General features: G+C 37.3%; 3 protein-coding genes across 3 annotated transcripts; all 3 read left to right on the top strand.

Annotated features, from left to right (window-relative positions):
- Positions 1 to 356: 356 nt before the first annotated feature.
- Positions 357 to 2,723, top strand: LOC139884199 (LOB domain-containing protein 30-like). The gene is made up of 2 exons (XM_071868267.1): positions 357 to 719; positions 2,343 to 2,723. The coding sequence occupies exons 1-2, from the start codon at positions 357 to 359 to the stop codon at positions 2,721 to 2,723; spliced, it is 744 nt and encodes a 247-aa protein (XP_071724368.1).
- A 412-nt stretch (positions 2,724 to 3,135) lies between these two features.
- Positions 3,136 to 3,713, top strand: LOC139884198 (indole-3-glycerol phosphate synthase, chloroplastic-like). Its single transcript, XM_071868266.1, has 2 exons — positions 3,136 to 3,292; positions 3,388 to 3,713. Exons 1-2 carry the CDS (start codon positions 3,136 to 3,138, stop codon positions 3,711 to 3,713), a joined length of 483 nt encoding a protein of 160 aa, XP_071724367.1.
- Positions 3,714 to 4,848: 1,135 nt separating this feature from the next.
- On the top strand, positions 4,849 to 11,792 carry LOC139884197 (brefeldin A-inhibited guanine nucleotide-exchange protein 2-like). The gene is given in 12 exon segments (XM_071868265.1): positions 4,849 to 6,038; positions 6,250 to 6,567; positions 6,957 to 7,302; positions 7,381 to 7,803; positions 7,888 to 8,180; positions 8,283 to 8,556; positions 8,639 to 9,141; positions 9,267 to 9,348; positions 9,350 to 9,589; positions 9,709 to 10,084; positions 10,210 to 10,889; positions 11,181 to 11,792. Coding segments are annotated over 12 exon segments (5,337 nt in total).
- The last annotated feature ends 1,855 nt before the right edge of the window (positions 11,793 to 13,647 follow it).

The following is a 13,647-nucleotide window of genomic DNA, read 5'->3' as shown; positions in this document are numbered from 1 at the left end:
TTTATTAATTAATTTATTTCTATATATATATAGTGTATATGTATATATATTAGCTAAGGCTTATCTCATGTTTGCTTCACGCAAACTGCTAAATAATCGTGGCCTTGTGCTGTTATTTGCTCTATCGCGTGGCTTCAAAGACTTTCTTCTTAAGCGTTTCATTCTTTTAACTCTCTCTCTCTACCGCCATTAAAATACTAACCCCAACCTCTCACACAACACCAAACTAGAAATAAATTAAATCAAAAACACTTTATAATACCCCTCATCTTATAATAAGTACTATCTTTCCATTTCCATAACCCTAGCTAGCTATGCATTTTAATTTCACTAACCCAATTTTTTTTAATTGAATTATGAGTTCAAACCCTAGTAGCACGAGCTCCGCCGGTGGTGGTGGCGGCGGCGGGAGCTGTAGTAGTGGTGGGGGAGGAGGTAGTGGTGGTGGAAGTACTGGGCCTTGCGGCGCGTGTAAGTTTTTGAGGAGGAAATGTGTGCCTGGTTGTATATTTGCACCTTATTTCGACTCGGAACAAGGAGCGGCTCATTTCGCGGCGGTTCACAAGGTGTTTGGAGCCAGTAACGTGTCGAAATTGCTGTTACATATTCCGGTTCATAAACGGCTCGATGCGGTTGTGACCATTTGTTATGAAGCTCAAGCTAGGCTTAGAGATCCTGTTTATGGATGTGTTGCTCATATATTTGCTCTTCAACAACAGGTGAGTTTAATTTATTTAGTTTTTGTTTTTATTTTTTCGGTTCTTGGATTTGAACCGAACGTCACCTCGGGTTTTTCTTACAAAGTTATGAAGCATTTCGTCATCTATATTTTTGTTTGTTTGTCTGTTCAGTTGATTTTGGTTTTGTTGAGAGAAGATCAAATTTTACTACTATTATAGAGATAAAACCATGAAATATCGTTTTCTTTTCTTTCTTTCTTTAAGTTTCTGAATTATCTATACACTTACTATACACAAAAACAAATTTAATTGAAAAAACTATTTCTGTAGCTAATGAAGAATTTATTAACTATTTTGAGTGAATTTTTATGATTATCTTCTAGAATTTGAAACAAATCTATGCATTTGGTTAAGTTAAAATTGCATGAAGTGTAATTTAAGTAGAAGATATGAAGTTGTAACTTATGGGTTTTCCAAGTGTCATTTCATCCCTTGTAAAAAATTGATTTAAATTTGATTGCATTAAAATGTACTAAAACATCACTATATGTAATTAGGACAATATATTTACAGGTTAAATTAGAAGAATTTACTTGAATTTTACCAATTTGTTCGTGTGATTGTGAGAACTTGCTAGGACTTTCTTTTTCTTTTCTTTTTTTTTCTTTTTTTTTTATAATAGTTGCTAGGACTTAAGAATTCCAATTTATAGTAATTACTTTAGATCATGAGATTCGAATTAATTAATATGTTTGAAGTAGCTTACAACGAATGAATCTAAAAGAAGGAAAATAATCTAGTAGTAAGCTTTGAATATGTACATGTATATATATAAATTTATGAGTATGAGGAAGTTATGCTTTCTTCTGCTCTTCTCCAATCTCCACTGAAGTCAAGATGTTTATACAAGTATTATAATAAAGTAATTAATGATATGATCGACGGTTAGAATATTAATTAATACTTAATCTATGTATAGCCTACAAGGTTTCGAATTCTCTGAGCATTCTTCAGTAATTAGGGAGATGGTCGGGTTGCTTTTACTTCATCTTTCAACCAAATGCTTAATTAGCTTCTTGAATTTCCCATCACCTACTAATATTTTATTTGCTCTGGAATTACTATAATTTAATTAATTTTAATGAATTTCTTGGTTATAGAAATTGAAAGCACGAAAGGACTTTCCTAGTCATTGCTTATTGAAAATAAAAAAATAAAAAATCTTTTTCTCTGATTTTGCGACAAAATAGTACAAAATCAAACCTTTCATTTGATCCAAGGAGTATACGCTAATTCCTATATGACAATAAAACCTTAATTTGTTCGCAATACCATGTTCTAATCACATGGTTTTTCAGTGTGTTTTAAGATAAATCATTTTAATTAATTTTGTTTTCCAACTGGTTGGTTCAAAAATTAGAGAAGGTGACTTGAATTAAAAAATAATTTGAAATTTTTTTTCTATTACATCATCTAAATGTAATTGATCACATTCACTCCGTCCTAAAATATTTATTAATCTTTTACATATTCGTATATAAAAAATTGTAATTTAAATGTAAAAAATTGATAACTGTTTCAGTATTTTGGACGAATAATATTTATTATTGATAAGTTTAATTATTTGTGAATTATGATATTACTATCTTTGTTGGTTTGCAGGTGGTGAATCTACAAGCTGAGCTCTCGTATCTACAAGCACATTTAGCAACTCTAGAGGTGCCATCGCCGCCGCCTCCACCCCCAACGACACTAATTCCGCCGCTCTCAATATCGGACCTTCCATCAGCCACTTCGCTTCCTGCCACCTATGACTTATCATCCCTTTTCGATCCAATGATGCAGCAGCAGCCTTCGTGGTCCATGCAACAACAACATCACCAACGGCAAAATATGGATCCCCGTCATCAATTTGGATGCAATGTCTCTTCATCGATGCCAGGTGGCAGCGGCGGCGATCTTCATACGTTGGCACGGGAGCTCCTCCACAGACAGGGTTCTTCTCCGCCAATATCGCCGTCTCTCCCTAAAAGAGAATCATGAATATTAACTAATAGTGCATATGCTGCTATATATAGTGGTGATGAGGAAACCCTGTCGATCGTGAGCCCGAAAACGTTTTATGTTATAATTTCAACTGATGCCTAGGAAATTAATCCTAGCAAAATTACTAAAATTCTTCATTATTATTATTGCTCTACCATAGGTTATTAATCTATATCCAAAATTAATTAAAGAAGCTAATTAAAACGCCCAAATATGCAATAGTACTAATTAAAATTATTTACTTCGTTCTCCGAACCCTAAGCATATACGAAAATTAAGCATGAAGTAAGCGTGTAAACCTAAATGTAGATGCTTTAAAAAGCAAAGCATCTAGCTTAATTCCTATTCCTAACATGATTTTGATTGTCCCAAAAGATATAAAATCGAAATTTAGTTTTTTTTTTATTCAATGGTCTTGTTTCAATCCGAGTTATACCCACAATCAAAATTCCATCTTTCAATAACAGGCCCTACCAAATTCACTCACTCATCAGACGCTCAATTTCAATGGTCCCTCTTGCACGCAATTGCTCCTTCTCCGTTAGGGCTCAACAGGTCAAAGACGAGTCAGCACCGGTCAACTCTGTGAAGGATGATGGAGGAGACATGATCTTGACTTAGTATACATGATTAATATATTCGATTGGCAACACTTGTGGAGGTGCATATGATGAGAGGGAAATGGACCATGTCCTTGGAATTGAGGGGGTTGAACTGATTGGCATTTACAACCGATGCCTTGAAACATTTCAAGTTGATATCACCAACACTAAAAGGCTTCTTGAAGGGGAGCACGGTAAAATTATCCGTCAAAGGGACATAATTGTTGTTGGAGAATCTGGATTGTTTGCACCATATGATGTTGCTTATGTACAAGAAGTTGGTGTTAGAGCGGTTTTGGTTGGAGAATCCCTTGTTAAACAAAATCATCCTGGGAAGGGAATGGCAAGACTATTCGGCAAAGATATCTCTGCTTTGAGTTCGTGAAATGCTCGCTCCTAGATCAATTTCAAGTTTTAAATTAAGGTTTTCATTATGTTCAATGAAATCAAAATCCAATAATTTATGTACCAAAAGTAAAAACTCATTATATGTAGTTATCTTAAATAAATTAGAATTTTCTACTTGAGTGGAGTATATTATCATTATTCCTTCCGTTTAAAATTAAATGTAAATATATATAAATTTTTATCTCAAATTAGACATAATGTTTGACAAACATAAATAATTCAAACCTAATAAAGGAATTCATTTCTCCGCGAAAATTTTATTAGTTGAATAATTTATCTAATGAGTTTAATAAATTACTGAATTCAAAAATCAAAACCCTAAGCAATCCATTGTGTGGCTTCAAAAAGATTTATACATGTTGGGTTTCAGCACAAATTGAGCCCATACTCAAATTTCTTTTTCATTTCTTTTTCATTTGATGAGTTTTTAATTTTCTTTGTCAAAAACATTTATTTATTATTATATGATTTACTTTCCAATTACTATGTTTAAAGTCTGATTCTCAAATATTGACTTATGATTCTCTGTCTAGAAAACATATAGTAGTATTGGAACTTAGAAGTAGTTTTTTTTTTGAGATAAATAATTAGAAGTAGTTGAAATATGAATTATTATGAATTTTTTTTTTGAGGTCAATAAGCTCATCTAAAATATTTAAACCATATAGTATGAGTTTATCGATAACGATTGACTTTACCAAATTCGTAGGGACTCCATGTCACGCGTTGCCACAATCCTAAAAGGGGAAAGGGCAATTTAGTAAATCCAGCTTCCAAATTGCAATGACAAACGGGATCTAAATCTCAAAGCCCATCACCGCACAGTACTGTAATTTTGTATCTCCTTCATCAAACGTGAAGAAAAAGAGACTCACTATTATCTGTCTGATTCTTTTCCTCATCCCATCTTCAGTCTCCACGTCTATGCGATCCGTGTTAGAGAATCAGATTCTACTCACCGAGTCAACCTTGCCATCGTAACTCAACTCAGTATCAGTCTGAAACTCACTGAATCTCGATTCGGAGAAATCTACATCATTTCGTCGTCTCCTGCTCCGTCACTCGTATCTCAGATCTGTCTCACTCAGTTATAGCTACATAGTATCTCGGGAATGGCTTCTTCGGAAGCCGATTCGAGCCATTCCCGCTTGAGACAAGTTGTGTCGCCAGCTCTAGAGAAGATCATAAAAAACGCTTCATGGCGCAAACACTCAAAGCTAGCTCATCAGTGCAAATCGGTTATCGAATTGCTCGCTTCGCCACAGAAACAGGAACAACCGAATTCTCCAGATTCAGAGCCTGGAAGTTCCATCCCCGGTCCGCTCCATGGAGGAGGCACGATTGAATACACCCTTACCGAATCGGAAATAATACTCAGCCCTCTGATCAATGCCTGCTCCACTGCATTTATCAAGATCGTCGATCCAGCTGTGGATTGCATCCAGAAGCTGATCTCTCATGGCTACCTTCGTGGTGAGGCGGACCCCAGTGGTGGCACTGAAGCTAAGTTGTTGTCCAAATTAATTGAATCCGTTTGTAAATGCTACGATTTAGGTGATGAAGCAGTTGAGCTGTTGGTTCTGAAGACGCTATTGTCTGCTGTTACGTCCATTTCAATAAGGATTCACGGTGATTGCTTGTTGCAAATTGTACGAACTTGTTATGATATCTACTTAGCGAGTAAGAATGTTGTTAATCAGACCACAGCTAAAGCATCTTTGATCCAAATGTTAGTGATAGTTTTTAGGAGAATGGAAGCAGATTCTTCAACTGTTCCAGTTCAACCGATTGTGGTTGCTGAGTTGATGGAGCCTGTGGAGAACTCTGATGTGGACAGTTCAATGACTACATTTGTTCAAGGATTTATCACTAAAATTATGGTGGATATCGATGGGGTTTTGAATCCTAGTTTAGCTACTAAACTTTCACTAGGTCATGATGGGGCATTTGAGACGACCACTGTGGAGACAACAAATCCTGCAGATTTGTTGGATTCTACTGACAAGGACATGTTGGATGCCAAGTATTGGGAGATTAGTATGTATAAGACCGCTTTGGAGGATAGGAAAGGAGAGTTGGGGGATGGAGAAGTGGAGAGAGATGATGATATGGAAGTTCAGATTGGAAATAAGTTGAGGAGGGATGCATTTTTGGTGTTCAGGGCACTTTGTAAGTTGTCCATGAAGACACCTCCCAAGGAGGCATTAGCAGATCCAATGCTGATGAAGGGCAAGATTGTTGCTCTCGAGTTGTTGAAGATTTTGCTGGAGAATGCGGGGTCTGTGTTTAGGACTAGTGAAAGGTATGGCCTTCTTTGTGCAAAGAATTTCAAAAAACTAAGTTGGCTTTATGTTTGTTGGCTGTTTTGCTTCAAAATTAAGGCTGTGTTATTGTTTTCTTTCCATTTTCTTTAAAAGAACATATATATTTTTTTTACACGTAATACACTCTGTTTTTCCTGAAAATAAATAACCTCAAAGTTGAAGGTTGTTGTTATTTTACTCTTGGAACAGGTTTTTGGGTGCCATCAAGCAGTATCTGTGCTTGTCACTACTGAAGAATAGTGCTTCGACTCTCATCATTGTTTTCCAGCTTTCATGTTCTATTTTCATTAGTTTAGTTTCAAGGTTTAGAGCTGGATTAAAAGCAGAGATTGGAGTATTTTTTCCGATGATTGTTCTTAGAGTATTGGAAAATGTTGCCCAACCTAATTTTCAACAGAAGATGATCGTGCTTAGGTTCCTAGAAAGGCTTTGCATTGATTCACAGATTTTGGTTGATATCTTTCTCAATTATGATTGCGATGTCAATTCATCAAATATATTTGAGAGGTATGTTCGTTTTTATCCTGTGGAACTTGCTTTCATGCTTTCATATTGCCAACCTGATTGACTAATATATTACTTTTTTCTTATTTCGAAAGGCGTCCATCCTCTCTATCAAACCCTTTTCATTGAAAACTCACTCTTTTGATTATGTATCGATATAAGAATTTTTCTCATCATACGACTTTACTATTGTTCTCCCATGTGATTTAAAACCAATAGATGTTATACTTAAACAACTGCCTGCAAAGTCATTTTGCTTTCTTGCTGTGGATTCTCATACTGGCAACGTTGCTGGATAAAAGCGTCGACAGTGATGGAGATGGATGCTCTTAATAGTTTCAGTTTTTTTACTTGTTACATTTGGTTTTATTTTCATGAACCCGTTATTTCAGAATGGTCAATGGTCTTCTTAAAACTGCCCAAGGCGTCCCTCCTGGTACTGCCACTACACTGTTGCCACCTCAAGAAGCTACCATGAAGCTTGAAGCTATGAAGTCTTTGGTGGCAATTTTAAGATCGATGGGAGAGTGGATGAACAAGCAGTTGCGGATTCCAGATCCTCATTCGACCAAGATATATGAGTCGATAGATAATATTTCAGAAGCTGGATCTCTTCCCTTGGCCAATGGAAGTGGCGAAGAAACAGTTGAAGGATCAGATTCTCCATCCGAAACCTCCAGTGAAGTTTCTGAAGTCTTGGCTATTGAACAACGCCGTGCCTACAAGCAGGAGCTTCAGGTAGGTGAACACGCTAGAATTTGTTTGCTTGTTTTCTGCTCCTTGTTGCCTTAGTCTCTAATTTAAAAATTGTGGCAGGAAGGTATATCCCTGTTTAATCGCAAACCTAAGAAAGGAATTGAGTTTCTCATTAATGCAAATAAGGTGGGGAGCTCACCTGAGGAGATCGCAGAATTTCTTAAAAATGCTTCTGGTTTGAACAAGACTTTGATTGGCGATTATTTAGGAGAAAGGGAAGACCTGTCACTTAAAGTGATGCATGCCTACATCGATTCCTTTGACTTCCAAGGATTGGACTTTGATGAGGCAATCAGAACCTTTCTACAAGGCTTTAGGTTGCCTGGTGAGGCACAAAAGATTGATCGTATCATGGAAAAGTTTGCTGAGCGATATTGCAAATGCAATCCAAAAGCTTTTAGTAGTGCAGACACAGCTTATGTCCTTGCATACTCTGTGATACTGCTCAATACTGATGCCCACAATCCTATGGTGAAGAATAAGGTATATTTTTTTATACTCATTTGATCCAGTTTGAAGTTTTACATATCATAAGAGTGACATTGATGATACTTTTCCTGCTTTTAGATGTCAGCTGATGATTTTATAAGGAACAATCGCGGTATTGATGATGGGAAAGATTTACCTGAAGAGTACTTGAGGTCATTGTTTGAAAGGATATCAAGAAAGGAAATAAAAATGAAGGAAGATGATTTCGCTGCCCAGCAGAAGCAATCTTTAAATTCAAACAAGATATCAGGCTTAGACAGCATATTAAATATCGTGATTCGCAAGCGGGACGAAAACATGCAAATGGAGACCAGTGATGATCTCGTCAGACACATGCAGGAGCAGTTTAAAGAAAGGGCACGCAAATCAGAGTAAGATTTACTAGCACCAGTGCCTATAAGCTTATGTATGTCTCATTATCACCACATACCTCTAAATTTTTTCTTAATATGTGTGGTCATGCCAACTCGTAGGTCAGTTTACTATGCAGCAACTGATGTGGTCATTCTAAGATTCATGGTTGAGGTGTGCTGGGCTCCGATGTTAGCTGCCTTCAGTGTTCCACTTGACCAAAGTGATGATGAAATGTTGCGTGCTCTCTGTTTCGATGGTTTCCGTTCTGCAGTCCACGTCACAGCTGTAATGTCTATGAAAACCCATCGCGATGCTTTTGTGACTTCATTAGCTAAGTTCACGTCCCTCCATTCTCCCGCTGATATCAAGCAGAAAAACATAGAGGCTATCAAGGTTTGCACTTTTCCTAATTTACTCAATTTATGTTTTACATGATGAAGGGTTGATTTTGATAATTGGTTGCGTTGCTTGTTAGGCAATAGTGACAATTGCATATGAGGATGGAAATTACTTACAAGAAGCTTGGGAGCATATTTTGACATGTGTTTCCCGCTTTGAGCATCTTCACCTTTTGGGAGAGGGTGCTCCTCCTGATGCCACCTTTTTTGCATTCCCCCAAAATGAATCGGAGAAGTCAAAACAGGGAAAGTCAACAACCCTCCCTGTCCTAAAGAAGAAAGGACCTGGAAGGCTGCAGTATGCAGCAGCTGCTGTGATGAGGGGTTCATATGATAGTGCTGGTATAGGTGGTAAGTCTTCTGGAGTTACATCTGAACAGATGAACAATTTGGTCTCCAATTTGAATATGTTAGAACAAGTTGGAAGCGTGGAGATGAATCGCATTTTCACTCGGAGTCAAAAATTAAACAGTGAAGCAATATTAGACTTTGTTAAGGCTCTTTGCAAGGTCTCTATGGAGGAATTACGATCTACATCTGATCCCAGGGTTTTCAGCCTAACAAAGATTGTTGAGATTGCGTAAGGGAGTCTGCTTCTTCTTGTCTTATAGCCTGTCTTATTTAATTTCAGCTTCATTCAGTGTTACTGTTGTCATTTGGTTGTTCCAACTAACATGAACTCTTTTTTTCTTTTCCAATTGACAGGCATTATAACATGAATCGCATCAGGCTGGTGTGGTCGAGCATCTGGCATGTGCTCTCTGATTTCTTTGTAACCATCGGCTGTTTCTGAGAACCTATCAATTGCAATTTTTGCTATGGATTCGTTAAGACAGTTATCTATGAAATTCTTGGAGCGAGAAGAACTGGCTAATTATAATTTCCAGAACGAATTCATGAAGCCCTTTGTCATTGTTATGCGTAAGAGTAATGCTGTTGAAATAAGGGAATTGATCATTAGATGTGTTTCACAAATGGTTTTGTCTCGCGTGAACAACGTTAAATCAGGATGGAAAAGCATGTTTATGGTATGACATTAAAATTAAATTTTTGTTTCCTTCTACGAAACTAATGTATTTATGGCTTATTATTCTTATTTGTATATTGATGATTGTTAGTATCATAACATTTTTTTTTCCTTCTTCAGGTTTTCACTACAGCAGCATACGATGACCACAAAAATATCGTACTGTTGGCCTTTGAAATTATCGAAAAGATTATTCGAGACTACTTCCCATACATTACAGAGACTGAAACAACCACCTTCACAGATTGTGTGAATTGCCTCGTTGCATTCACAAATAGTCGATTTGATAATGAGATAAGTCTAAATGCCATTGGCTTCCTTCGCTTCTGTGCCGCTAAACTTGCTCAAGGAGATCTTGGATCAAAGAATAAGGAGAAGGAAACTCCTGGAAAGAGTTCTCCGCCTTCACCTCAAGCCGGGAAAGAGGATATTAAAGAAAATGGAGGGTTGTCAGATAAAGAAAACCATCTGTACTTTTGGTTTCCTTTGTTGGCAGGTAAGGAAACTGCATGGTTTGGTTTGAGTCATTGGGAAATCTATTTAATTTTGCTCCGTTTCCTTTAGCTTTGCCTACTAAATTTGTAATGGGCACAAATGTTTTCCCATTTTATTTTTGCATAGGTTTGTCAGAACTGAGCTTTGATCCTAGGCCAGAAATCAGGAAGAGTGCATTGCAAATTCTCTTTGATACATTACGCAACCATGGTCACCATTTCTCATTACCTTTGTGGGAACGGGTGTTTGAATCTGTTCTGTTTCCATTATTCGATTATGTGAGGCATGCTATCGATCCCTCAGGAGAAGGATCAGTTGGAGAGGGTTTGGATAATGATAGCGATGAGCACGATCAGGATGCATGGCTCTATGAGACATGCACATTAGCCCTCCAATTAGTGGTTGACCTTTTTGTCAATTTTTACTACACCGTTAATCCACTTTTGGGGAAAGTGCTAACACTTCTTGTGAGTTTCATCAAGCGTCCTCACCAAAGCCTTGCTGGTATAGGCGTTGCGGCATTTGTTCGCTTAATGAGCAATGCGGGTGATCTGTTTTCCGAGGAAAAGTGGCAAGAAGTAGTTTTGTCATTAAGAGAAGCTGCCAATGCAACACTTCCTGATTTCTCTTACCTTTTTAGTGGAGAAAGCATGGCTACTACTGTTGAGCAGGCCATTAGTGGAGAAGATAATCAAGGCTCTGGAGATTCTAGAGTGATTGATGATTCTGAGAGCACCAGGGCACGTCTTTATGCCTGTATAACTGATGCCAAGTGCAGAGCTGCTGTTCAGCTTTTGTTGATTCAGGCAAGTTTGTCTATTTATCTTTGTATTTTTCTTTGGTTGTTCGGTTGTCAGAGATTATTTTTAGAACAGTTCGTAAACATGACTAGATGACTAAGGGAATATAAGCTTTGTAGCTGCAAGATGTATTCACCTCTTTTGCATTTTGGTGTAGATTTAGAAAAATTGAATTATTGCTTTGTTAGAAAGTGGATATATTTGAACTTTATTATTTACCCTCCTTGTGGTGTGGAAATAGATTTATCATGCCATTTATGTTTGATCTAATGTGTCTTTTTATTCAATATATGGCAGGCGGTGACAGAGATCTACAACATGTATAGGCCTCGTCTTTCAGGTAAAAACATTTTAGTCCTGTTCGAAGCATTGCACGATGTGGCATCTCATGCTCACAAGATCAACTGCAATGTCGTGTTACGCTCAAAGCTTCAAGAATTTGCTTCCATAAGCCAGATGCAGGACCCACCACTTCTACGTCTCGAAAATGAGTGTTATCAAATCTGCCTCACATTCTTACAGAATCTCGTCCAAGACAAACCGGTGAATTATGACGAGACACAAGTAGAATCCAAGCTCGTCGGCCTTTGCCAGGAAGTGTTACAGTTTTACGTCGAATCTGCGAATTCCGGCCGTCCGTCGGAAGAATTGTCTGCCAATTTCCCTCAGTGGCATATACCTTTAGGTTCGGGGAAACAAAGGGAGCTAGCTGCGAGAGCACCTCTTATTGTAACGACTCTTCAAACAATCTGTAGCTTGGGAGACACGTCAGTTGAGAAGTACTTGCTCATTTCTTTCCCCCTTCTTTCAGATTTAATAAGCTGTGAACACGGGTCGAATGAGGTCCAGTTAGCCCTCAGCGATATGCTTAGCTCGTCAGTAGGTCCTGTATTGCTTCGCTCAAACTGATACTTTGTGAGATTGTATTTCACATTTTGAGATGTATGATAGGTTTATTTTACTCTTCGATATAATTTTTGTTACCATGTTCGGAAGTATAGTTTTACGGTGTACGATGAGATGCGTCTGTTCAGACTGTGTAGAACTATTGGATCTAGAGTTTGGTTGTATTTTTATTTATTTGTTTCCCGTTTCTTTTCATGTTATGAAGTGAAAATTCTTGTACAAAAGTTGCATTCTTTTCGAGTCGCATAGAATTGAACTAAAAATCACTGGCTTCTGCAGACTCCTATTTAAAAAATACCATACCCAAAAAATTTACTTGTAATATTTATTTTAAAATCTTAGACGAATAATGAACAATATAATTTATTTTAAACTAATAATAATTTAATTTTATGAAGTTAAATGTATTTTGGAATATTTTTTTTTAAATAGATTATGTATGAAATCATAAAATATAAATTTTATTATATATATAATTTTTCTAAAAAATCTTAACTTATGTTGTAACATAATATGAAGATCTGTCACAAGACGAACATAATGGAGATCTACATAAATATTCGTCCAAAATTCAATAGACAATCTATTTTTTAATCTTTTTGCCTGTCATTTTTAATGGAATCATGTCGATTTGAAAATCGACATAAAAAATTCGAACTCAAAAAACAAATAAAGACAAGATAAAGGTTTCCAAAAATATGACTAGTAAATTTAATGTTCAAGACTAAAAAATATTTGATTGTCAAAGAAAAATAAAAAATATTTAGTTCATCCAAATAAGTAGATCGATATCGTTGGGACGCCATGTCACGCGTTGCGACAATCCCAAAACGGGAAAGGCCAATTTAGTAAATCCAGCTTCCAAATTGCAATGGCCAACGGGATCTAAATCTCAATCACCATCATCACATTACAGTACTGTAATTTTGTATCTTCTTCATCAAACGTGAAGAAGAAGAGCTGAGCTCACTATTATATTTATATGTGTCTGATCCTTTTCCTCATTCCATTTTCAGTTTCCACGTTTATGCGATCCGTGTTATAGAATCAGGTTCTACTTACCGAGTCAACCTTTCCATCGTCACTCAACTCAGCATCAGTCTGAAACTCACTGAATCTAGATTGGGAGAAATCTACATCATTTCGTCGTCTCCTGGTCCGTCACTCGTATCTGTCTCACTCAGTAATAGCTACATAGTACCTCGGGAATGGCTTCTTCGGAAGCCGATTCGAGCCATTCCCGACTGAGACGAGTTGTGTCGCCAGCTCTAGAGAAGATAATAAAAAACGCTTCATGGCGCAAACACTCAAAGCTAGCTCACCAGTGCAAATCGGTCATCGCATTGCTCGCTTCGCCACAAAACCAGGAACAACCGACTTCTCCAGATTCAGAGCCTGGAAGTTCCATCCCCGGTCCTCTCCATGGGGGCGGCACGATTGAATACTCCCTTACTGAATCGGAAATAATACTCAGCCCTCTGATCAATGCCTGCTCCACTGCATTTATCAAGATCGTCGATCCAGCTGTAGATTGCATCCAGAAGCTGATCTCTCATGGCTACCTTCGTGGTGAGGCGGACCCCAGTGGTGGCACTGAAGCTAAGTTGTTGTCCAAATTAATTGAATCCGTTTGTAACTGCTACGATTTAGATGATGAAGCAGTTGAGCTATTGGTTCTGAAGACGCTTTTGTCTGCTGTTACGTCCATTTCAATAAGGATTCACGGTGATTGCTTGTTGCAAATTGTACGAACTTGTTATGATATCTACTTAGCGAGTAAGAATGTTGTTAATCAGACCACTGCCAAAGCTTCTTTGATCCAAATGTTAGTGATAGTTTTTAGGAGAATGGAAGCAGA

This window comes from Rutidosis leptorrhynchoides, unplaced genomic scaffold, assembly GCF_046630445.1.
Source record: "Rutidosis leptorrhynchoides isolate AG116_Rl617_1_P2 unplaced genomic scaffold, CSIRO_AGI_Rlap_v1 contig519, whole genome shotgun sequence".
NCBI lineage: Eukaryota > Viridiplantae > Streptophyta > Magnoliopsida > Asterales > Asteraceae > Rutidosis > Rutidosis leptorrhynchoides.
This window is presented reverse-complemented; position numbering and strand designations above follow the sequence as displayed.